Source organism: Oncorhynchus gorbuscha, linkage group LG16, assembly GCF_021184085.1.
Source record: "Oncorhynchus gorbuscha isolate QuinsamMale2020 ecotype Even-year linkage group LG16, OgorEven_v1.0, whole genome shotgun sequence".
NCBI classification, from domain to species: domain Eukaryota; kingdom Metazoa; phylum Chordata; class Actinopteri; order Salmoniformes; family Salmonidae; genus Oncorhynchus; species Oncorhynchus gorbuscha.
Genome location: NC_060188.1, coordinates 59,800,344 through 59,824,365, shown reverse-complemented (window position 1 = coordinate 59,824,365; position 24,022 = coordinate 59,800,344). Strand labels below are relative to the sequence as shown.

Below are 24,022 nucleotides of genomic sequence, written 5' to 3'. Positions count from 1 at the left end.
CATAGGTGACGTTGTTGCCGGTGTTGTCTGGTGAGGACCTGCCTTACAATAGGCCTACAAGCCCTCAGTCCAGCCTCTCTCAGCCTATTGCGGACAGTCTGAGCACTGATGGAGGGATTGTGCATTCCTTGTGTAACTCGGGCAGTTGTTGCCATCCTGTACCTGTCCAGCAGGTGTGATGTTCGGATGTTGTACCTGTACTGTGCAGGTGTTGTTACACATGGTCTGCCACTGCGAGGACAATCAGCTATCCGTCCTGTCTCGCTGTAGCGCTACCTTAGGCGTCTCACAGTACAGACATTGCAATTTATTGCCCTGGCTACATCTGCAGTTCTCATGCCTCCTTGCAGTATTCCAAAGGCACGTTCACACAGATGAGCAGGGACCCTGGGCATCTTTCTTTTGGTGTTTTTCAGAGTCAGTAGAAAGGCCTCTTTAGTGTCCTAAGTCTTCATAACTGTGACCTTAATTGCCTACCGTCTGTAAGCTATTGGTGTCTTAACGGCCGTTCCATAGGTGCATGTTCATAAATTGTTTATGGTTCATTGAACAAGCATGGAGAATGGTGTTTAAACCCTGTACAATGAAGATCCATGAAGTTATTTGGATTTTTATGAATTATCTTTGAAAGACGGGGTCCTGAAAAAGGGATGGTTTTTTTTTTGTTGCTGAGTTTATATGCCCTCCAAAGAAAGGTCGGTGGACCAAGATTCAAAGGTCAGATTAGGAAGGAATAGGTGATGTTTGTCCGATTGCGGACATTGAACTCATCATTATATCTGGTTACCAAGCATGTGACTGGTTTGTGTATGGTCGATGAAACGTTGGAGCATGTGCTGTTTTATTTTTGAAGAGAGGGAAAGATTGAAGTGTAGGGTCATTGAGATTGGAGGGAATTTGGGGGACGGTGTATTAGAAGTTAGTAGGGCTGTTTTTTATTTTCTCAGAAGTACTGAGTTAGGTAGGAGGGTTTAGAAATGTTGTAAATAGTGATTGACCACACACTCCTGCACAGTAGGTGGCGGCATGCACCTTTAACGTTGGTTTGCGGACAGCCATTATATCATAAAAGTAGTGTCTGACTTTATTAGCTATTATAAGTCAAAAAGCCATGGGGCTACTTTAAGCTAAGAGTAAGTACTAACAAAGTAACAAGAAGCAGACCCCTTAACAGTAAGATGAAACTAACGTCAGCTTGTGATGACTTGTGACGTAAGTTAGCACTTACCTAGTAGATAGTTTCCTTCAGGGATGTTCCCATGTTCTGTTTGAGATGCATATTTGTTCAAGACGGCTGTCAATCGAAAAACTAGAGCCAAGTCTTTGCAATCGCAAAACATCTTACATCAACCCACTGATGCGCGTGTCCGTATTGGCAGATGTAGCAAATGCACGCGCCCACAGAACTGTTTTTAAGGGTGAGAGAGACATCTGCACGAGCTTAGCCATTGAAGAGACGCGCGTGCAATTATTGAACTGGTAAAATCTTCACGCTGTGAGGAATTTCACAACATGACGTCACAACCAGGACGATTGGGAAAGATTTTACATGACACCCTGTGCTGCGTTAGTACATTTTGGAACGGAACCGGTGCTGTATAGAACGACCAGATAGGGAACGCTGTTAGCATTGGCGCTACCATTTAAACACGTCACTGGTTGCTTCAAACCACACCAACCAAACCGGAGGAAACGTATCTCAAAGTCTGTTCCAGAACCTCAGTTGTCTGGAAAGCGCCACTTCGAGCAGAATGCCTTATTTCAATGGGATGTTGTTTTAAGTCCCATATGTCATATCTTTTTGGAATGGCATTTTAATAAATATGAATTGGAAAAATGTCTGGTCTCTTTCTCAGAAGTTTCTTTGAACTAATACGATTAAATAACTTTCATATACATTAATCCACAAGTGCTAACCCACTAAACATTATCTTAAAACGTTTGAAAAATATATTATTTATTGTATATTCTGTAAAGAACATCCGCAGGCTGTTTTACATTTATTTTGGTATTTCTCGTATAGAAGTAGTGTCTGACTTTATTAGCTATTATACGTTTAAAAAAGTCATAAGCTACTTTGTGCGGCGAGTAAGTACTAACAAAGTAACAAGAAGCTGTGACAAAATATCTGTTGATTATATACATGCTAATTTTGTCCTTCTACTTGAAAATGTGATATTCGGTTTTACAAAATATAGCAAAGACTATGCAAAGCCTTTCTTCTTCTTAAACTTCATTGTTATTTTTGCTAAATTCCATATTCATAAATTACATTTTAGCAATAAACCTCTATTATTTTTGAGAATTAAATTCAGCAATATGTAAACAATTTCTTCTCATAACAAAAAACAACACAAAATGTAAATGTTTGTACTTTTTACAAGGTATTCATATAATGTATTGTTTTATTCCCCTGGCTGTTAGCAATGTTTGCATACTCTTTGTTTTTCTATATTGTATATTTTTTAATTGCATTACAATGATTTGTATTGTATTTTATTTTTAAATAATAAAAATAGTCTTCAAGCAAAACGTTACGTGACTTTCGTCACACGCCGTTTCCCGTTACATTGAGTTTCAAATGGAGGACAGCTCATATGACTGGCACTGGCATAACCCAATGGCAGTACTGATGCAGCAGTTCCGTACTAGCTTTGGACCAATACACCGTGGATGGGCGTGTAGCGTCCCGCCCACCCGAAGTGCTTCCTTGCTGCGCAAATGTGATTTCATTCGGGAACTACCCAACAGCAGAGTGAGGTAAAGGCAGAAAAGCAGGTGCAACTAAAATATCCAAAATGTCGCTGTCAAATAAACTCACCCTGGACAAGGTGGACGTGAAGGGGAAGCGCGTGATCATGAGGTGAGTTCGAATTGAGCCTTCGGAAAGGGGGTTATTGGTGCTTTCACGACAACTGGGTAAACGAGGTCAAATCAGTGATCTTCAGGTCGGAAAGTCGAAGATCAAAAATATGCCCGAGTTTCGACTTGTATTTCTGAGTTGGATGACCGTTAAACGATATCCTTAGTCGAACTCGTTTTTTCCGAGTTCGCAGTTGTCATGAACGCAGCATTAGACATCGCACTGTGAATCGTTACAAGACAGTAACATAGAGACGCTTGATACTTTAGATTGGAAACATTCACGATACGTTGTTATCGAAGAACCACATTAATTGCAGTTAAAATATACATTTGGTTGGCTTTTAAAAATATCCCCTAGTCAGACCTTTTATTAGTGTTTCTTCGTGGTGATAGGGGTCCTCACTATTTACCATAGCCACAAAGTCAGAAATTCCGCTTATTTCAAATCTTATTTCAAACTTAATCTTAACCACACTGCTAACCTTCTGTCCAACCCTAACCTTAAATGAAGAACAAAGGACATTTTTGTTTTAATGAATTTTTATCATATAGCCAATTTTGACCTTGTGGCTGTTGTAACTACTGAACCGGCGATGCATGTGCAGTCAGCATGGAGGCCACAATGTGACAGATCACCTTGTTTGCCACTTTAGCTAGCTATACTGAACAAAACATATAAACTCAACAATTTCAAATATTTTACCGAGTTACCGTTTATATAAGGAAATCAGTCAATTTAAATGCATTCATTAGGCCCTAATATGGATCTCACTTTACTGGGAATACAGATTTGCATCTGTTGGTCAGGGACATGGATCAGAACCAGTTAGTATCTGGTGTGACCACCATTTGCCTCATGCAGTGCGACACCACCTTTTGCATAGAGTTGATCAGGCTGTTGAATATGCCCTGTGGAATGTTGTCCCACTCCTTTTCAATGGCCGTGCAAAGTTGTGGGATATTGGTGGGAACTGGAACACGCTGTCTTACATGTTGTTCCAGAGCATCCTTAACATGCCATGAAAAAAACTGGACATTTTCAGCTTCCAGGAATTGTGTACAGAGCCTTGCAACATGGGACCGTGCATTATCATGCCGAAACATGAGGTGATGGCAGCAGATGAATGGCACGACAATGGACCTCAGGATCTTGTCATGGTACCTCTGAGCATTAAAATTTCCATCAATAAAATCAATTGTGCTTGTTGTCCATAGCTTATGTCTGCCCATACCATAACCATACCGCCACCATTGGGCACTCTGTTCACAGAGTGGGCAAACTGCTTGCCCACATGACTGCTTATGGTAGAGAAATTAGCATTACATTATCTGACAACAGCTCTGGCGGTGTGGACATTCCTGTAGTCAGCGTGCCAATTGCACACATCCTCAACAGGAGACCTCTGTGGCATTGTGTTGTGACAACTGCACATTTTAGTGGCCTTTTATTGTCCCCAGCACAAGATGCACCTGTGTAATGATCATGCTGTTTAATCAGCTTCTTGATATGCCACACCTTTCAGGTGGTTGGATTATCTGGGAAAAGTAGAAATGCTCACTAACAGGGATGTAAACATTTGTGCACAAAATTGGTGTGAAATAAGCTTTTTTTGAGTATGGAACATTTCTGGGATCTTTTATTTTAGCTCATGAAAGATGGGACCAACACTTTCCATGTTGCATTTTATATTTTTGTTCAGTGTAGTTAGCTGTCTAACATTATAGGTTTACAGAGTAACGTCTAACAATACAAATCATTGTTTTCTATTTCCGGTGTAATATTTGTGTAAACTTTTGAATTGTGTTCTGTGGGTGTCACTGAGTAGGCTGTTAGCTTATTTCATGGGGTGCATTGTCCATAGGTTAGGCTGTACAGTGCAATTTGAATATTCAATATGCACAATAGGCTGACTGGAATGTGATTTCACACAGTCAAAGTCCTGCAATAAGAGCTAAGACAATATGTGTGTAATCTCTTGATTTTCCCCCGTGTCACTGAATATGCTGATACCCCATGGGTATCATGGGTGCACAATCCATATAAGGCTATACCGTGCATAGAATTATTCCCCCAATGCAATTATGCAGTCTAATACATCCAGTGGGATTTTGTTTCTTTTGTTTATTATCAAACTATTGTTTCATTTTAAATTATGTAACATTCCAATCAGCGTTATCCAAATATGGCATGATTCCATTATTTGTATCACTTTCAATAAGGTCATTTTTTGAAGGGGAACTGCAAATTCCACTATTGTGGCTAATTTGTTATTATGGCTAGCTTCACATCGGTAGGGACAAAATCAAATCACATTTTATTTGTCATATGCGATGAACACACTATTTTCCCTGAAATGCTTAGTTACGAGCCCTTTCCCAACAATGCAAAGTGAAAATTAGCACAAAAAAGTAAAGGGTAACACAATAAAATAACAATAACAAGGATATATAAAAGGACTACCGGTGCAGGGGGTACGAGGTGATTGAGAACATGTAGTTAGGGGTAAAAGTGACTAGGCAATCAGGAAAGATAATAAACCGTGTGTGTGTGTGTGTGTGTGTGTGTGTGGGGGGGGGTCAATATGTATGTCTTTGGAGTGTCTGTATTGTCTGGAGTATTTGTGGGTTGAGTCCAGTGAGTGTGCAAGAGAGTCAGTACAAAAAGGAGAAGGAAGGGCTACAACGACAAAGATCCAACATTTAGGCAGGCTGCTACTAAACATTTTAATGAAGTTATTTGTAACTATAGGCTACACTGCAGCCTCAGTTAGCCTAGCTAGCTAACCTTAGCTAGTGTAACTTGCTTCTCCTGGTTCATAGCAGTCCAAGACAGGTATTATGCAATGATAAATAATGATAAATAACCTAGCTATGGCAGCTATGACACTAGGCTACCTTAAATAAAGGTAAGAAAATAAAAGTCAACTATAGTGTGAGTCGGCTTGGTTGGTTGCTCTCTCTCTCCCTCCCTCTTCCCTGCTCCCATGTAACCCGCTCACAGTACAGCCCCTTCCCTGCTCCCATGTAACCCGCTCACAGTACAGCCCCTTCCCTGCTCCCATGTAACCCGCTCACAGTACAGCCCCCCCTTCCCTGCTCCCATGTAACCCGCTCACAGTACAGCCCCCCCTTCCCTGCTCCCATGTAACCCGCTCACAGTACAGCCCCTCCCCTGCTCCCATGTAACCCGCTCACAGTACAGCCCCTCCCCTGCTTGCTAGAGCGGCACCCCTCTCCCTCCCTTTTCCCTGCTCCCATGTAACCCGCTCACAGTACAGCCCCCCCCTTCCCTGCTCCCATGTAACCCGCTCACAGTACAGCCCCTCCCCTGCTTGCTAGAGCGGCACCCCTCTCCCTCCCTCTTCCCTGCTCCCATGTAACCCGCTCACAGTACAGCCCCTCCCCTGCTTGCTAGAGCGGCACCCCTCTCCCTCCTCTTGTGCTTTATCAGCTCCAGTTAATAAAGTGACTCGGACTGGTTCTGGATCTGACCAGGTTCATATGGAACTGGTCTAGTTGTCCTCTGGTCTGTTTGGAACATGTCTCAATATTTACATTTTTTTTATGCATGTCCGGGTGGGGAAGCCCCAGGTCCATTTTGGAACGGGTCCAACTTTTTGGATAGGTAAAGACCTATAGTGTGGATCTTACAGGTCTCCAGTGATGTGGACGCTGAGGAACTTGAAGCTCTCTGCCTGGTCCACTACAGCCCTGTCGACGTGAATGGGGGTATGCTCGGACCCCCATTTCCTGTGGTCCACGATCAGCTCCTTCCTCTTGCTGACGTTGAGGGAGAGATTTTTGTACTGGCACCATACTGCTAACTCTCTGACCTCCCCTGTAGTCTCGTCGTTGGTGATCAGGCCTGTCACCATTGTGTCATTGGCAAACTTAATGATTGTGTTGGAGTCGTGCACATCCACCCAATCGTGGGTGAACAGGGAGTACAGGAGGGGACTAAGCATGCGCCCCTGCTTTGAGGGTTAGTGTGGCGGATGTGTCGTTGCCTACCCTCACCACCTGGTGGCGACCCATCAGGAAGTCCAGTTGCAGAGGCAGATGTTTAAATCATGGGCCTTTAGTTTAGTGATGAGCTTGGAGGCCACTATGGTGTTGAATGCTGAGTTGTAGTCAATGAACAGCTTTCTCACAGGTTTTCCTTTTGTCTAGGTGGGAAAGGGAAGTGTGGCGTACAATAGATATTGCGGTATGCGAATTGGAGTGGATCTGGGATGGTGTTGATGTGAGCCATGACCAGCCTTTCAAGCATGTCATGGCTACGGATGTGAGTGCTATGGGGCGATAGTCATTTGGACAGGTTACCTTGGCGTATTTGGGCACGAGTGATGTCAGTTCTATTCATGGCATTTCTATCTGCAACATTCCAAAATGTTTTTGTACTCCGTGTGGCCAAGCAAACACACTGAGTTATGTATGAACTCTGCTCTGCCCATCGCTTGTCTGTCTGGAAAGCCTCCACAAATGAAAACGTGTGATGTGCGCCCCGTTCCGTGTGCCACGTTGACGGACACATGGAACGGGGCGTTCCGTGTCTCCAGCTGGCTGATTGGCGTTATAAGGTAAGTAATGTGAAGCGCAGCACAGAGAATTTTCAACCAACCTTAGCCCTACTTCAGCTTTGGGACAGAACATCTGGAGTCTGTGTATTGGTTGTGTGTTATCAGGGAGTCCAACCAATGCAAACCTCCGATGTGTCCCAAAGCTAAGGGCCCACGACTGAGTTTGGAAAACCCTGCACTATTTGACTGAAGGGGTGCTGTGTTTAAGACACCTCTATCTTGCCCCCAACCCACTGTGGGGAAAAATATTTTGGAAGCTATAGAAATGCATTATGTCTACATAAAATATATATATATATAATAATGTGAACAAAAATACAAATAAAAAAATATAAGTAATTTCTTTTGAGATTACTGTCCGCACAACAACAAAAACACACTTAAAAAAATTGTCTTTATATATTGTTTTTATAATGTTGTCCTTGAAACATTTAATTGAAATACTGTGGAAATTCCATTCATTCCTATGGAGGACTGCTCCTACTGAGGAGTGCAAATATGTCCGACCGTGTCTTCAAAGCCTCTCAATGGCCAATATATAGCATCAGCAATCCAGTGTTTTATATTCATTATTGGTTTCCACCACAAAGTCGAAAGTGCGTACACATCGTTTGATTACTTCTTGGAGCAAATGTATTTAATGTAACAATTCAAACGAACCCCATGCAACTATAGTCGTGGCCAAAAGTTTTGAATGACACAAGTGTTCATTTTCACAAAGTCTGCTGCCTCAGTTTGTATGATGGCAATTTGCATATGCTCCAGAATGTTATGAAGAGTGATCAGATGAATTGCAATTAATTGCAAATTATCTCTTTGTCATACAAATAAACTGAATCCCCCCCAAAAAATTCCACTGCATTTCAGCCCTGCCACAGAAGGACCAGCTGACATCATGTCAGTGAGTCTCTCGTTAACACAGGTGTGAGTGTTGACGAGGACAAGGCTGGAGATCACTATGTCATGCTGAGTTCGAATAACAGACTGGAAGCTTCAAAAGGAGGGTGGTGCTTGGAATCATTGTTCTTCCTCTGTCAACCATGGTTACCTGGAAGGAAACGTGTGCCATCATCATTGCTTTGCACAAAAAGGGCTTCACAGGCAAGGATATTGCTGCCAGTAAGATTGCACCTAATCAACCATTTATCGGATCATCAAGAACTTCAAGGAGAGCGGTTCAATTGTTGTGAAGAAGGCTTCAGGGCGCCCAAGAAAGTCCAGCAAGCGCCAGGACCGTCTCAAGTTGATTCAGCTGCGGGATCGGGGCACCACCGGTAGAGTTTGCTCAGGAATGGCAGCAGGCAGGTGTGAGTCATCTGCACGCACAGTGAGGCAAAGACTTTTGGAGGATGGCCTGGTGTCAAGAAGGGCAGCAAAGAAGCTACTTCTCTCCAGGAAAAACATCAGGGACAGACTGATATTCTGCAAAATGTACAGGGATTGGACTGCTGAGGACTGGGGTCAAGTCATTTTCTCTGATGAATCCCCTTTCCGATTGTTTGGGGCATCCGGAATAAAGCTTGTCTGGAGAAGACAAGGTGAGCGCTACCATCATCCCTGTGTCATGCCAACAGTAAAGCATCCTGAGACCATTCATGTTTGGGGTTGCTTCTCAGCCAAGGGATTGGCTCACTCACAATTTTGCCTAAGAACACAGCCATGAATAAAGAATGGTACCAGCACATCCTCCGAGAGCAACTTCTCCCAACCATCCAGGAACAGTTTGGTGACGAACAATGCCTTTTCCAGCATGATGGAGCACCTTTCCATAATGCAAAAGTGTTAACTAAGTGGCTCGGGGAACAAAACATCGATATTTTGGGTCCATGGCCATGAAACTCCCCCGACCTTAATCCCATTGAGAACTTGTTGTCAATCCTCAAGAGGCGGGTGGACAAACAAAACCCCACCAATTCTGACAGACTCCAAGCATTGATTATGCAAGAATGGGCTGCCATCAGTCAGGATGTGGCCCAGAAGTTAATTGACAGCATGCCAGGGCAGATTGCGGAGGTCTTGAAAAAGTGGTCAACACTGCAAATATTGACTCTTTGCATCAACTAGATGTAACTGTCAATAAAAGCCTTTGACACTAATGGAAAACTTGTAATTATACTTCAGTATTCCATATTAACATCTGACAAAAATATCTAAAGACACTGAAGCAGCAAACTTTGGGAAAATTAATATTTGTGTCGATCTCAAAACTTTTTGCCACGACTGTAATACATGGAAGTTTAGAAGATGTGTTATCTTCCAAGTTGGAAATTGAAGATATATCGCCAAGTAAAGCTTGGACTAACATTTCTGTGTTACACTTACCATTACCTACCTAATAACGCATATCAGCCAGCTGGAACAGTAATAATGGTCTGTCTTGGTGACATTTTTAATAGGTATATTTTGGGTACTTCAGCAGGTGATGCATGCCACCACTCGTGACAGAACACCGGTAGTTGTTGTTGTCTCACGTTTTCCCTATTCAAACCAATTACATGCCATAGGAGTGATGCAGAATGGATGCAAGCATCCCTAAAATGTTAATTGCAACAATTTTAAAGTTATTTTGCATTAAGATGATATCCGAGTTAAAGTACAAAGCTCTAAGCTGCGGATACTCTACTGTATTTATATTCAATTAGCTAGTTAATCTTATAATCTCTATTTTAGCTGATGGCGTTTGCTTAGATATTGTTGTCATGTGTGGCTCCCAGGGGTGCTTCAGTACACTGAAAAACGACACCCACTTTTAAATGTCATGGGGCATCCTGGAGTCCCCAGCTCCATGTACCCATGATGACTGCAGGAGATGCATTAGGCCTTTTCCTTCCTAAAGGTCAAATCCACACTCTTATCAACACAGATGACTTAAAGCGAGTGTTGGACAGAGTTTGGGAAACTCTAAGACCCCCCTTTAGTGCACTACACAGCTGATGCAAATAAGCAACTCCAAATCAAGCTGTGTAGTGCTAGGGTAAAAACCAAAATGTGGACCCAGCAGGGGTCCCAGGACTGAGTTTGGGAAACCCTGGCGTAGACAAATTACTATGACAATATCTCATCAAATTCCATCCTGGGCTTGCCGTAACATGCATATCTGTCTGTACATCCTACTTCTATGAAGTGGCATTTCTTACTTGTGCAGAATAGGACAAACTGTGACTGACTGTCAGGACCTTGGGCTGTTATGGAGACTCTGCTGTGGCAGAGCGAACAGTCTGGCAGGCCTGTGCCAAGCCTGTCAAGCAGCCCATGTGCTGGCCTTATTCTGCGTATATGCATATCCTTGCTCCACCTTCTGTCTTTTATCCCTCGTATAAAACAACTGCCTTTACGGCACTGTAGTGTAAGGTTAAACAAATGGTAGCCTATTACAAGGGCATCACTAGTGCGGCTGTGAATTGTTCCCATTTACCCATTTTGAAGGGGTCATTGCTAACAAAGACATTCCATAGCAGTGTCATTCTTCCCCTATGCTGACCGTAGGGTTCCAGTACAATCGAGTACGGTAGTGGCACACATGGCCTGATCCTGCACTTTACTGCATCAAGTGGGCCGGAGGAGAAACCGAGAGGGGGATGGAGTTAGGTAATGGGCAGGAGAATGAGGGATGCAGCATGTTCTCTTGTCACTGTGTGCGTTATACAGGAAAGTGTTTGGCTGTTGAATAATTTCCATTCAATACTAAGCCCAGTGTCATGGACACATCTTATAAGGGTTGCAAAGCCACTGGTAATTTACCAAAGTTACCAGAATCTTCAGTAATTTTGGTTCTTATGAGAAAATCTATCGTAAGTTTGGTAATTTATAATGGAATAACTTTATTTTTTTTAATAGTATTCTATTATACAGTATATGTCTGTTCATGAGTTTCTAGTAGATAGACAATATGGTTTGAGGGAACATCTAATCAACAATGGAATTATTTTCTATTATCTCTGCAACTGTATAAGTTTGACTTTTTTTGACAACTGCCACCAGTTTGACACAAACATTGACAACAAATACATATTGACACAGTTAAATAAATCTTAGTAAAAATATATAAAGGATATTTCATTCTGAAACCCTCATATTAAACACCCATTGTATTTACTAACCTTATTTATATTTAGGATAATGTTTTACAGTTTTGTCATTCTATTTTTATGTATTCAATTATTTCATATTTGACATGTGATAAGGCCACACAGAGGGCCAGAGCTGATTGGACACCCAAAAGGGCCACTAGATGTCTTGTGATAGGTTACATAAAATCCTTAAAAGATACCAAAATTCTAGTAGTTTACTGGTAAACGTAGTTTCCAGTAAAATACCCTTTATTTTCAACCATACATGTTATAATGCTCTAAACACTTAGTATTACTTTGCCCAAAGCTGAATTTTGTAAATGTCTTTTGCAGGGTTGACTTCAATGTGCCAATGAAGGACCATAACATAACGAACAACCAGAGGTAATAATGAGCTTGTTTTCATTTTATCATCTTCAGTAACTAATACACATGATTAGACCAAGTGCTACTAGTTTATTCTATAGGAGCCCGATTCCAGCCTTTGCTCATACTGTGTGCCTGTGTATTCCAGGATCAAGGCTGCTGTCCCCACCATCAAGCACTGTCTTGACCATGGGGCCAAGGCTGTGGTGCTGATGAGCCACTTGGGTCGTCCTGATGGGAACCCCATGCCTGACAAATTCTCCCTGAAGCCTGTGGCTGCCGAGCTCAAGAGCCTGCTGGGCAAGTGAGTGAGACCTCATGGCATAGCTGGCTATTACCGTGCTGCGAGTGAAATATAACTCTTGTATGTGTGTTACTGTGCCATTGACGGAGTTGTACCAATGAATGAATTGGTATGATCTCTATTGACACACTTTGGTTCTCTAAACTGACAATGTTTCAGTGAGGTGTCTGAATAAAGTACTCAATCGTGCATGTGTTGCACCCATTTTCAGGGACGTGCACTTCCTGAAGGACTGCGTAGGTCCCGACGTAGAGAAGGCCTGTGCTGACCCTGCCGCCGGTTCAGTTATTCTCCTGGAGAACCTGAGGTTCCACGTTGCAGAGGAGGGCAAGGGCAAGGACGCCTCCGGAAACAAGGTTGGTCAACGACTGCAGTAGCCATTCCCAGAGGCCCTTTCTATTTACATAAAATGAGGGCTCCTACCCTGCAGAGGCCCAAGCTGCAACTGTCACTCCTGTGGTGTTGGCGTCAGCAAAGCTGCTAAAGGCATCACAGATGAAAATAGAGCCAAGCTGCAAAATAATGACTCATCAGTCAGCCATCTGACCTGAAAAGCAGGAATTTTGTAATTTGGAGACCAATGTATAGAAAATGGCTTCTCATCTGTTTGAGGAGTACAGCCACAAATTACTGTGTCACTGAGTACATCCATACTAAAACTGTTAGCAGCTCTTAAGAAGGTTGCACCACTGAGAGTATTATGTAAATGCATAGGTTTATAGGATGAGTTTCCTGTAGTATCTGTGCCTGCCTGTATTAATGGCCAGGATTCTACCTCTACTTCTCCATCTCCTCTCATTTACCTGAGATGCAGCCCTGACCTGCTGACATTTGGGTGAAGGGCAGTGGGTTGTCTCGGGTCTAGCGTTTTGCTTTTCTTGTCTTTTGAGCCCTGGCTGATATGCAACCCTTTAAAGAGGGAGGAGATTGGGAAGGGGGTAGCTGTCGACCTTTCACAAAATCCCTCGATGGCTGGGGGGTGGCAGGCGACAGAGTAGGTAAGTCTAGATGTTACCCCTAACTGCTGATTCGGGGTCAGATCTTTTTCATTTATCTAATGCTTGACGATAGGATTGGGGGATAGTGTAATCCGATCCCAGCTCTGTGGTTAAGGGCAAGGTCTATGATGACCTGGACTACTGTACTTGTTCCAACTCCTGGCATTTGGATGGGACACCATAGATCAGCCATGACCTTTCTGTGACCTTTCTGTGAAAGAGTCAAGAACTTTGCTGTTAAAGGTCAGTAGGAACATTATTATAAAGTACTTACAGTACCCTCGTCATGCAGTCCACTCCCCTGGCATCACTGCAGTATATTCACCACGTGCTCCTATAGATACACTCTCTAGAATTGGCTGTTCAAAGAAAAATGAACCGTGGGTTTACAGTCTTCTGGCCCGTAGACTACTTTCAGAGTGAGGGACCCTCTAACATTAATATTAGGTTGTAAAATACAGAACTTCCCCTTTGAGTTTATGTTCAGTAGTGCTGAGCGATTAGAGCTTTTTTTAACGGTTTTCGGTTTCAATTATTATTTTTGACATTAAATGCACTATGTATTATTTGGGCTGAATGCTGTCACACAGAATAAAACAATTAATAGAAGTTTTTAAATTTAAGGAATGGTAATGACATCCCATAACCGCTTACCACTTATTAACCATAATTTACTTTAATAAAATATTTGTTTTATTTTACTTTTATTTCATTCCAAGTCATCTCATATCTATAGAGCTGCTACCTATATATAACAAAATCACCATTTTAGTAGGTATTCCGCAGTACTTTGAATTACAACTATCAATCACTTAAGATATAATATATTTTCAGGTAGAGATACCTCGCGAAGCAACTGCTTTCTATCCCTCTCGATCACCCATTCTCTCTCCTCTCAAACTCTTCCTGCTCCACACCGTTGGTATTATAGCTCAGTGCTCCACACAGACTGGATAAGTAGGCGTGTGTGTAATGGATTATGGTCATTGTAAATAATGACCACTTTTATTTTGCGCTAAACTGTAGAATATTGGCCCGTTGGAAACTACAACCTCCTACTACATGCACAGTTCAGGCTTGATCTGATTTATCTCTACAGAAACTGTGCATTGAGCTCACAGACAAAACAAACTAAATGGAATATAAATAATTGACCCGACGTTGGTCACTTAGTAGTTTAAAAACCGAAAAAGAACACATTCGGTTAATCGCTCAGCGCTAATGTTCACTAATGCTCTAAGTGGAGCCCAGCGTTTGCCCATTTGTGTAAACCACCCTTTATTTGGTACCTTCATTCTGTGGTGTGTGTGAGCCTCTGAATTGTCTTGCATCACTACATTTCTATGTCACACTAGGGTTGCACATTTTGGGGAATATTCAGAGGTGGAAACTTTCCGTGGGAATTAACGGGAATATTGTGGAATTAACGGAAATATATGCAAATTAATATTAATACGATTTAAATGTAGATTTTTTTTTGCATTGGATATGTTTACCATATGGAGGCAAACATAAACCTTATCATAAGTAGACATAATTGCAAATGATTAAATCCTTCCAATAGAAATGAAAACTATTTAGTTACGAATTGAACTTTAATTAAATGAGTTGACTCGTAACATGGCATGATTTCACTGAACAACAAAAGTGAATATTGAATGATCCCTAGTGATCCATCACATCTCCCAAAAATATTTTCAACATAGATCTGTAAATTGAGTCTAGAAACTAAAGCTTTGGTTGTCTTCCTCTCAGGCGTCCATGTCTTTTCCCTGGACCTCCTCAATGTCCACCTCTTGAACATCAGACTGAGGCCTCATCTTCACTGTCACTTTCCAACCTTGTTGAGGATGGCTCGTTGTCAGGCTCAAAAAGCATCAAATTTGCCCGGATGGCCACCAATTTTTTAACCGTTGTATTGGTCAGCCTGTTGCGTGCGTGTTCCTAAACAAGGACCAGTTATGCTCTGAGGTGGCTGATGGTGGGATTTGGAGGATGATGGAGACAACGGGGGAAAAAGCCTCAGATTCACAAAGTCCCTTCCACCAGGTGGCTGATGAGATCTGTTGGCACGACTGCCATATTGCATCTCCATTCCAAAGCCCTTGCTTGGAAGTGTACTTCGCCAGACTGCCAAGAACCTTTCCCTCATCCAAGCCGAGGTGGCGAGACAATGTAGTGATGACACCATACGCCTTGTTGATCTCTGCACCAGACAGGATGCTCTTGCCAGCATACTTGCTGTCCAACATGTACGCTGCAGCGTGTATGGGCTTCAGGCAGAAGTCTTCATACTTTTTGATGAAACTGCAGTTCTGAAATACCTCTGCTTGCAGTAACAGTGAAGTGGGCAGGGCAGTATGGATTTCTTCTCTTACATCTGCAAGCAGACAGGATGGCATTGTCTCCCTCAATCCATGCAATGGCTACTGCTGTAGGTTTCAGGCTGCTTACCACTCTCTCCCAAAAGACATCATCCAGGAGGATCCTCTTGATTGGGCTGGCCATTGTCGGCAGACTGGTATGGCCATTTCTTGGAGAGACTCCTTCCCCCTCCAGGAGACTGTCAAACATGATGACAACACCACCCCAACGGGTGTTGCTGGGCAGATTCAATGTGGTGCTCTTATTCTTCTCACTTTTCTTGGTGAGGTAGATTGCTGCTATATCTTGATGACCCTTCACATACCGAACCATTTCCTTGGCTCTCTTGTAGAGTGTATCCATTGTTTTCAGTGCCCTGAAGTTCTTGAGGCGCAGATTCGATGCATGAGCAGCACAGCCAATGGGTGTGATGTGAGGGTATGACTCCTCCACTTTAGACCAAGCAGCATTCATGTTCGCAGCATTATCTGTCATCAATGCAATACCTTCTGTGGTCCAAGGTCATTGATGACTGCCTTCAGGCCATCTGCAATGTAGAGACCGGTGTGTGTGTCTGTCCCTTGTGTCTGTGCTCTTGTAGTATTCTGGTTGAGGGGTGGAGATGATGTAGTTAATTATTCCTTGCCCATGAACATTTGACCACCCATGAGATGATTGCAATGTACCGTAGTCTGCTTTCTCTATGATTTGCTTGACCTGCACTTGGACTCTGTTGAACTCTGCATCCAGCAAATGAGTAGATAAAGCATGTCTGGTTGGAGGGGTGTCTGCTGGGCAAAGAACATTCAGAAATCTCTTCCAATACACATTGCCCGTGAGCATCAGAGGTGAACTAGTTGAATACACAGCTCGAGCAAGACGTTCATCAGCATTTCTCTGACTACGTTCCTCCATCGGGTCAAAAACTTATTCCAGGAGGACCGTGGGGGTAGTTTAACCGTAGTCTGTTTTCTCTATGATTTGCTTGACCTGCACTTGAAATATGCCACAATACCTAGAATTACCTTATGTGCATCCTACAAAAAAAGGTTCACTGTTTTAAGCTAACTTTTATGATGAATTTAAGCATAACTTCCCATGGAAAATTTTTGGGCATTTTACCGGAAGGTTTCCGACCCTTTGCAACCCTATGTCACACCCAGTGTTCTGCCACACCGGTGGAGGTAATACAGGCACAGCTTTATCTGGTGGCCTAGAGGTGTAGTGCATGAGAGAATTCGGAGCGCTCACACATTTGCACCAAAATAATTGCAGACATTCATGGATGGATGACAGGTCCCCCTCACTGTTCCATGGCTGCAGGGAGAAGGCATAGAAGTACTGCCAGAAGCTCAAAGGGAGCTCCTCCTAAACATCCTGAAGAAACCACCAGGTGTCCAGAGATGTGAAATGGATAAAGGTTCAAAGGAGCTATGGAAAGCTCTAAATAACATGATGGATGTGGCGCTAGATGTGCACCAAAAAGCCTGGCAAGCAGAACCAGATGCTTTGGCCAATAGTGGTACTCTACAGTGTATTGTCAGCATGGAGAATGGACACTTAATCGTCCAGTCCCCCGAGGAAGAAGGGTTTGGGCAAGAAGGCAAAGTTTCTGTCAGCAAGCCAGATAATGGGGGAAATGAGCTAAAGGCTCAGCTAACTGCCGAAGCTGAGAAAAGGAAGAAGGCTGAAGAAAGCCTGCTGAAACAAGGAGTCGTTCTACAGAAAGAGCAACAGCGAGCCGCCAAGCTGGAGAAGTATTGGAGCGAGACTTTGCAGGAGCTGCAATCTTTGAAATGGGTAACTAGAAGAAAATGTGCTCCACATGATGAAGCTGAAGAGTTGAAGAGGAGGCTAAAGATTTTTCAAGATCTCCTCTGCAAAACTGAAGAGGAGAAAAAGTGTCTTCGAGAAGAGATTGAAGACCTCAATGAAGAATGCACAGTCCAGAGAGAGCGCATTGAGAACCTGAAGCGGGAGAAGGGTGAGCTACAAGCCAAAGTGGTAGAACTAGTGCAGGTAACTGAGGGTCAAGATGAACAAACCCAGACTGGGGAGTCTTCAATTGTTTCTCAAGATGTAAGCTGCCAGACCAGCACATTAATAGATGGTCACAGCCAGACGGACACCCAATCACATTTCATCTCTGTGATTAATCAGACGGACTGTCTTGGTAAATCTCACAAGAATGAAGTATGTCAGACCTGTCCATCATATGTTGGTGTTAACCATGATGCCTGTGAGTATGACCCCAGTGCGCTGCAGAAGGCCCAGTGCACTCAAGAAGAAGAGTGGTGGTGGGATTCTGAGCAGGAGATGGATGATGAGTGCTATGCGCTCAACTACCAGGAACCCACAAACTCGGTGAGTGAATCCATTTTCATATGGGGACGATTATGGGAAACATTCAGAACCAGAGAGGAAGAAGGATGTATGACTAACAACCGTGGAAACTAGTCTCGCCTCCCAAAAGGTTGCAGCTGCCAGCACCCAATTCGCCACAACAAAGACCGCTCAAATGATTGGACCACGTTTGGACCATTTCTATAACTCACCTTTTTGATTTAAGAAATACACCAGCTTCTGCCTGGTTTTGAATTGTGCCTTGTGTGTCGAGCCTCTGAATTGTCTCATATCACTACGCTCCTAGGTGCCACACCAAGTGTTCTGACTCGTATTATAAACCCTTAATACAGTTGCGGAACATGGATAGATGATATGGGCTATATTGATGAATGTGGAAAATGGCTTATTTTATATCATCCCATGTAGTATGTATTAATTGATGTCATCAATATGAATAAATTAGGCCTCTGTTTGTTGCACAACAGGCCGTACAGTTCTGTCTGATAGGTGTGTAAACCTCTCCTGCTGGTAGTAACCTGTCTATTCTCTCCTTTATCTTCTAGACCAAAGCCACCCAGGAGCAAATTGATTCCTTCAGAGCCTCTCTGTCCAAACTGGGAGACGTCTACGTCAACGATGCTTTCGGCACAGCACACAGAGCCCACAGGTAGGGGTCACCACACATTCTGTGGATGAGTCAAGCATAAACTCTGATCTTTTGGTATCTGCTGTTTTAATGAAACCTAGAAGCCATCACTTATTGCCAATCCCTTTCTCCTATACTTTCATTTAAAAAATAATTTGTCCCTTCCTGTCATCTCCTAGAAATATATATATATTTTTTAAATTACAAAAATAAGTGATTTCTTTCTCTTCCCCCAGCTCCATGGTTGGAGTGAACCTGTCCCAGAAGGCTGCAGGCTTCCTGATGAAGAAGGAGCTTGACTACTTTGCCATGGCTCTGGAGAAACCAGCCAGGCCTTTCCTGGCCATCCTCGGAGGGTAAGTAACTGGTCAAAGGACCGTTTGATGCTTTAGTTTACCATGTCACTGATTGTCAACGGGGCAGGGATAGCTCTGTGATGAGTTAAGAATAAAGTACCCAGAGACCTGCACCTGCTTCTATGGTATCACTACTGGGGACTGGCTCTTCAACTGGTTGATCCAGCTAAAATAGACTGGTCTGGTCATATTATATGCACAATGAAAGCCATGCAACCTCACTTAAATATTTCTCACTGTTGCTCTCTTTCTATTCTCTCGACCACTCATTCACTCTCTCTCTCTTTCTCTGTTGATACTACAACAGCCCAAGGCTGATGTATCATTCTCAAGTGCAGGATTTTTAAATATATTTTTTTTAATACACAGAAGGCAGTCCAGGAATGAGACCTTAAGCGTGTTGTGTAATACCTCAATCGGTGTGACTGTACTGTCTTTTCCTTCTACTGAGCACAGCGGTGGCTGCTGAGGGGAGAACAGCTCTTAATAATGGCTGGAACGAAGCGAATGGTATCAAACTGTGTTTGATGGACTTGATACTATCCTACTCATTCTGCTCCAGCCATGACCATGAGCCCGTCCTCCCCAATTAAGGTGCCACCAACCTCCTGTGACTGAGCACTTTACAGGCTAGCAAAGTGGGAAAACTAAACACGGCTAACTACCATTGCTCACATGTTGAAATTGGCTCAGTGTTGGAGCCCATTTCAGCTGGGCATTGTGCAACCGCCATGTCCAATCAGTGTCTCTGAGTGCAGCCAATCAGGTTCTTTCACTGCCACAGTTCTGTATTTTCAAAGATTTTTACCCAGTTCAGCTTTGTGGACCTCTGGCCGTGACAAAGGACATTAATATGAATTGGCTAATGATAAGCCCCTCAACAATGGATGACAAATGGTAGGATTTAGCACTAAATTCATGAGACAAAAGAAACAAGTGTCAACTACAACAAACTTTTCTGTCCCAATATGACTATCTTCCTCAACTAGAATGTTTTACCATGTATGCATTATAACTCCTCTTAAGTGTTTTTATAATGGATTCTAGATAAATGGGCTTCATATTATTGGGCTATCAATGTTTTACTATCTTTAACAGTTTTTATAGAGTTTGTCTGTTGTTGTGTGCAGAGCCAAGGTCAAGGACAAGATTCAGCTGATCAACAACATGTTGGACCAGGTCAATGAGATGATCATTGGTGGTGGCATGGCCTTCACCTTCCTCAAGGTCCTGAACAACATGGAGGTGAGAACAGAGAGAGGGAGGAATATGGGGAGAAGGCGGTAGGGAGGGTGGGAGAAATGGAGAGATGTTAGCCCTTTTTTGGAAAAATATATTTAAATCAGGATTTTAACCTCATTTATTTAAATGAATATAGCTCAGAACTCTTGTGCCTCTTCACAATGTAGTTACATTTGTTTAATGTTCGACTATGGTGTATATCACGGTTATAGTTTACATCTTACAATGAGTGATCCTCTCCCCCCCTGCCAGATCGGTGCCTCCCTATACGATGATGAGGGTGCCAAGATTGTCAAGGAGCTGATGGCCAAGGCCGAGAAGAACAAGGTCAAGATCAACCTCCCCGTCGACTTCATCACCGCAGAGAAGTTTGACGAGCATGCCCAGACTGGCACCGCAACCGTGGCTGCTGGCATCCCTGCAGGCTGGATGGTGAGGAGAGCAACCTAGGTCATGTTCATTGGGGAATAGAAAAATAAGTGCTTCCTATTGGAAAAATCCAGTGTAATCCCAACCTGATTTGTTTTTTTCCCCTCCGTTTGATGCCTAATAAACATAACACTGATCGGGTTTTATAGTCTTCTTGAAGGGTTTTTATGGGAATTTTTCGGATAGTTCTTGTGCTAGCTAGAAATTTGATATACTGTATCACTTCGAGAGCCAAATTATAGGATTTTTTTAAAATGTAAATACTGTAGATGAATACCCTCAACAACACACACAACTGTGGTTGAGCTCTGTGTCCCTGTGTCACCCTCTCTTCTCTCCAGGGTCTGGACTGTGGACCAGAGAGCAACAAGCACTTCGCTGAGGCTGTAGGCAGAGCCAAGCAGATCGTGTGGAACGGCCCCGTGGGTGTGTTTGAGTTTGAGAACTTCGCCAAAGGAACCAAGGGCCTGATGGACAAAGTGGTGGAGGTCACCAAGTCAGGCTGCGTCACAATCATCGGTAAGACCCTCGACCATTGTGTTTATATACAATGACCAAAAAACATATTTGTCCCTGCACCTAATCCTAACTTTTGCAAATAAATACACATATGATAGAGATAATTTGTTAAACAAAGCCTGCTCTTGCGCATCATGGTAAAAATAATTTATTCAAGTTTATACTTGCACTGCCATTTTGATTGGAAGCTTTGGTCCATCCACTCTTGATATCATTCTCACCGCCAGATGGTGCCAAGCACCTTTTCTTCCTCACATTTATAGTAGTGAGGGATCACTATGACAATGAAGGATCTCTATGATTTGAATGCTACCTACCTGTTGTCTTGGTGATGCCCAGGTGGAGGCGACACCGCTACATGCTGCGCCAAATGGGGCACAGAGGACAAGGTCAGCCACGTCAGCACAGGAGGCGGAGCCAGCCTGGAGCTTCTGGAGGGTGAGTGATCGCGGTCTAATCCTTACTGGCGTCACGCTGACCTTTGACCTATACCCAGTTCAAAATCAGTGTCTAAGGGGATGCAGGCTAGAAAGAACAAAATTACATTTTGGTACTGTTACCAATAGTTACATCATACATGGATATGATGACTTAAGTAATGCTGAAGAGTTTTTCCAAAGCAGTGTCGTTCCTTTCTGCCCACAGGTAAAGTGTTGCCCGGTGTGAATGCCCTCAGCAGTGCCTAAGCCCCATCACTGAGGAGAGGGGGGAGTGAAGACTAATTCACCCGCCAGAGTTTGGACCCCCAGCTCCCAAGTGAAAAAGCTCTGTCTCCCGCCCTGCATTAGAACCTCTACCACCATCCAGTGACCCAGACGTCAAATAACCTGCTTTCTAGTCTACTACTGTACAGACGGCTGGCACAAATGGGAATGAGCTCTCTCACTTTTGCACCTGCCCCATATCTACATCACTGAGGAAGTGGAGGCGTTTGTAGCTGAAGCCACCCTCACATGCACTTATGTTCCTTCCTGCTGTGTTTCTCTCGGAGACGAGGGCCAGAGACCAGTCGGCTGCAGCTACAGTCGTTTTCACCATACAGGAATTTGGGAATGTGCCATATGTTAAAGAGCGCCTGCGGGTGCATCACTCTTGTTTAGCCAGCCAGCCCTGGGAGTATAAATTGTGTGTTGTAACTCTATCTAGACCTTTTATATTTGTCCTCAGCCTCCACAAAAATGTTGGCTCTCAGTTGCCCCCCTTGTCTCAACCATGTCCTCCCACCTGTTATGTCATCCTTATGACCCTGTGGCTTGTGAAATAGTCGTTCCCCAGTGGGGGTTTCAGAGGGGTCGAGCTACTGTAAGTCATGTGACCTGAGCAGATGCTCACGGAATAAAACACTTGGCGTAAAATATAATATATTTGACTCTATTTATTTGTATGTGTCATTTTCACTGCTAATTATAAGTGTGTATGCTGAACACTGCTACATGTTTATTTTTTAAAACATTTAACCTTTATTTGACTTGCCTAGTTACATAAAGAACATTCTTATTTCTTATGGCCTACCGGGGAACAGTGGGTTAACAGCCTTGTTCAGGGGCAGAACGACAGATTGTTTACCTTGTCAGCCGGTTGATTTGATCCAGCAACCTTTCGGTTACTGGCCCAACGCTCTAACCAATAGGGTACCTCCCGCCCCAAAACATGTACTATACTTATGCTGAATAGTGACTATTATGCTGAATACCATGGCATTACCACACAGGGTTGGGGAGTAAATGATTACATGTTGTCAAATCACATGTTATTTGTCACATACGCTGAATACAAGCCCTTAACCAAAGCTGTTTAGAAGCCTCTTGACCCTAGACCTGGCGCTCCGGGTACCGCTTGCGTTGCGGTAGCAGAGAAAACAGTCTATGACTAGGGTGGCTTAGAGTCTTTGACAATTTTTAGGGCCTTCCTCTGACACCCCCTGGTATAGAGGTCCTGGATGAAAGGAAGCTTGAACCCAGTGATGTACAGGGGCATACGCACTACCCTCTAGTGCCTTGCAGTCAGAGCCCGAGCAGTTGCCATACCAGGCAGTAATCCAACCAGTCAGGATGGTGCAGCTGTAGAACCTTCTGAGGACCCATGCCAAATCTCCTGAAGAGGAATAGGTTTTGTTGTGCCCTCTTCACGACTGTCTTGGTGTGTTTGGACCAGGTAAGTTTGTTGGTGACGTGAACACCAAGGAACATAACTCTCAACCTGCTCCGCTACATCCCCGTCGATGAGAATGGGGGGGGGTGTGCTCAGTCCTCCTTTTCCTGTCCACTATCATCTCCTTAGTCTTGGTCACGTTGAGGGAGAAGTTATTGTCCTGGCATCACACGGCCAGGTCCCTGACCTCCCCTAAATGCTGTCTCGTCATTGTGACCAGACCTACCACTGTTGTGTCATCGGCAAACTTAATGATGACGTTGGAGTCGTGCCTGGCTGTGCAGTCATGAGTGAACAGGGAGTACAGAAGTGGACTGAGCATGCACGCCTGAGGGGGCCCCCGTGTTGAGGATGTGTTGTTACCTACCCTTACCACCTGGGGTGGCCTGTCAGGAAGTCCATGATCCAGTTGCAGAGAAGGTTTAGTCCCAGGGTCCTTAGCTTAGTGTTGAGCTTTGAGGGCACTATGGTGTTGAATGCTGAGCTGTAGTCAATGAACAGCATTCTCACATAGGTGTTATTTTTGTCCATGTGTGAAAGGGAAGTGTGGAGTGCAACAGAGATTGCATTATCTGTAGATCTGTTGGGGTGGTATGGAAATTGGAGTGGGTTTCTGGGATAATGGTGTTGATGTGAGCCAGACTACGGGTGTGTAGTCATTTAGGCAGGTTACCTTAGTGTTCTTGGGCATAGGGACTATGGTGGTCTGCTTGAAACGTGACACTTGCCAGTTGATCAGTGCATGCACGGAGTACACGCCCTGGTAATCCGTCGGGCATTGCAGCC

General features: G+C 43.6%; 1 protein-coding gene across 1 annotated transcript; it reads left to right on the top strand.

The window, feature by feature from the left end:
• The first annotated feature begins 2,706 nt into the window (after positions 1 to 2,706).
• On the top strand, positions 2,707 to 22,445 carry LOC123998739 (phosphoglycerate kinase-like). The gene is made up of 11 exons (XM_046303850.1): positions 2,707 to 2,863; positions 11,849 to 11,899; positions 12,030 to 12,185; positions 12,397 to 12,541; positions 18,457 to 18,560; positions 18,776 to 18,895; positions 20,026 to 20,140; positions 20,390 to 20,569; positions 20,908 to 21,085; positions 21,425 to 21,523; positions 21,731 to 22,445. The coding sequence occupies exons 1-11, from the start codon at positions 2,799 to 2,801 to the stop codon at positions 21,769 to 21,771; spliced, it is 1,254 nt and encodes a 417-aa protein (XP_046159806.1). The 5' UTR covers positions 2,707 to 2,798; the 3' UTR covers positions 21,772 to 22,445.
• Positions 22,446 to 24,022: the final 1,577 nt, after the last annotated feature.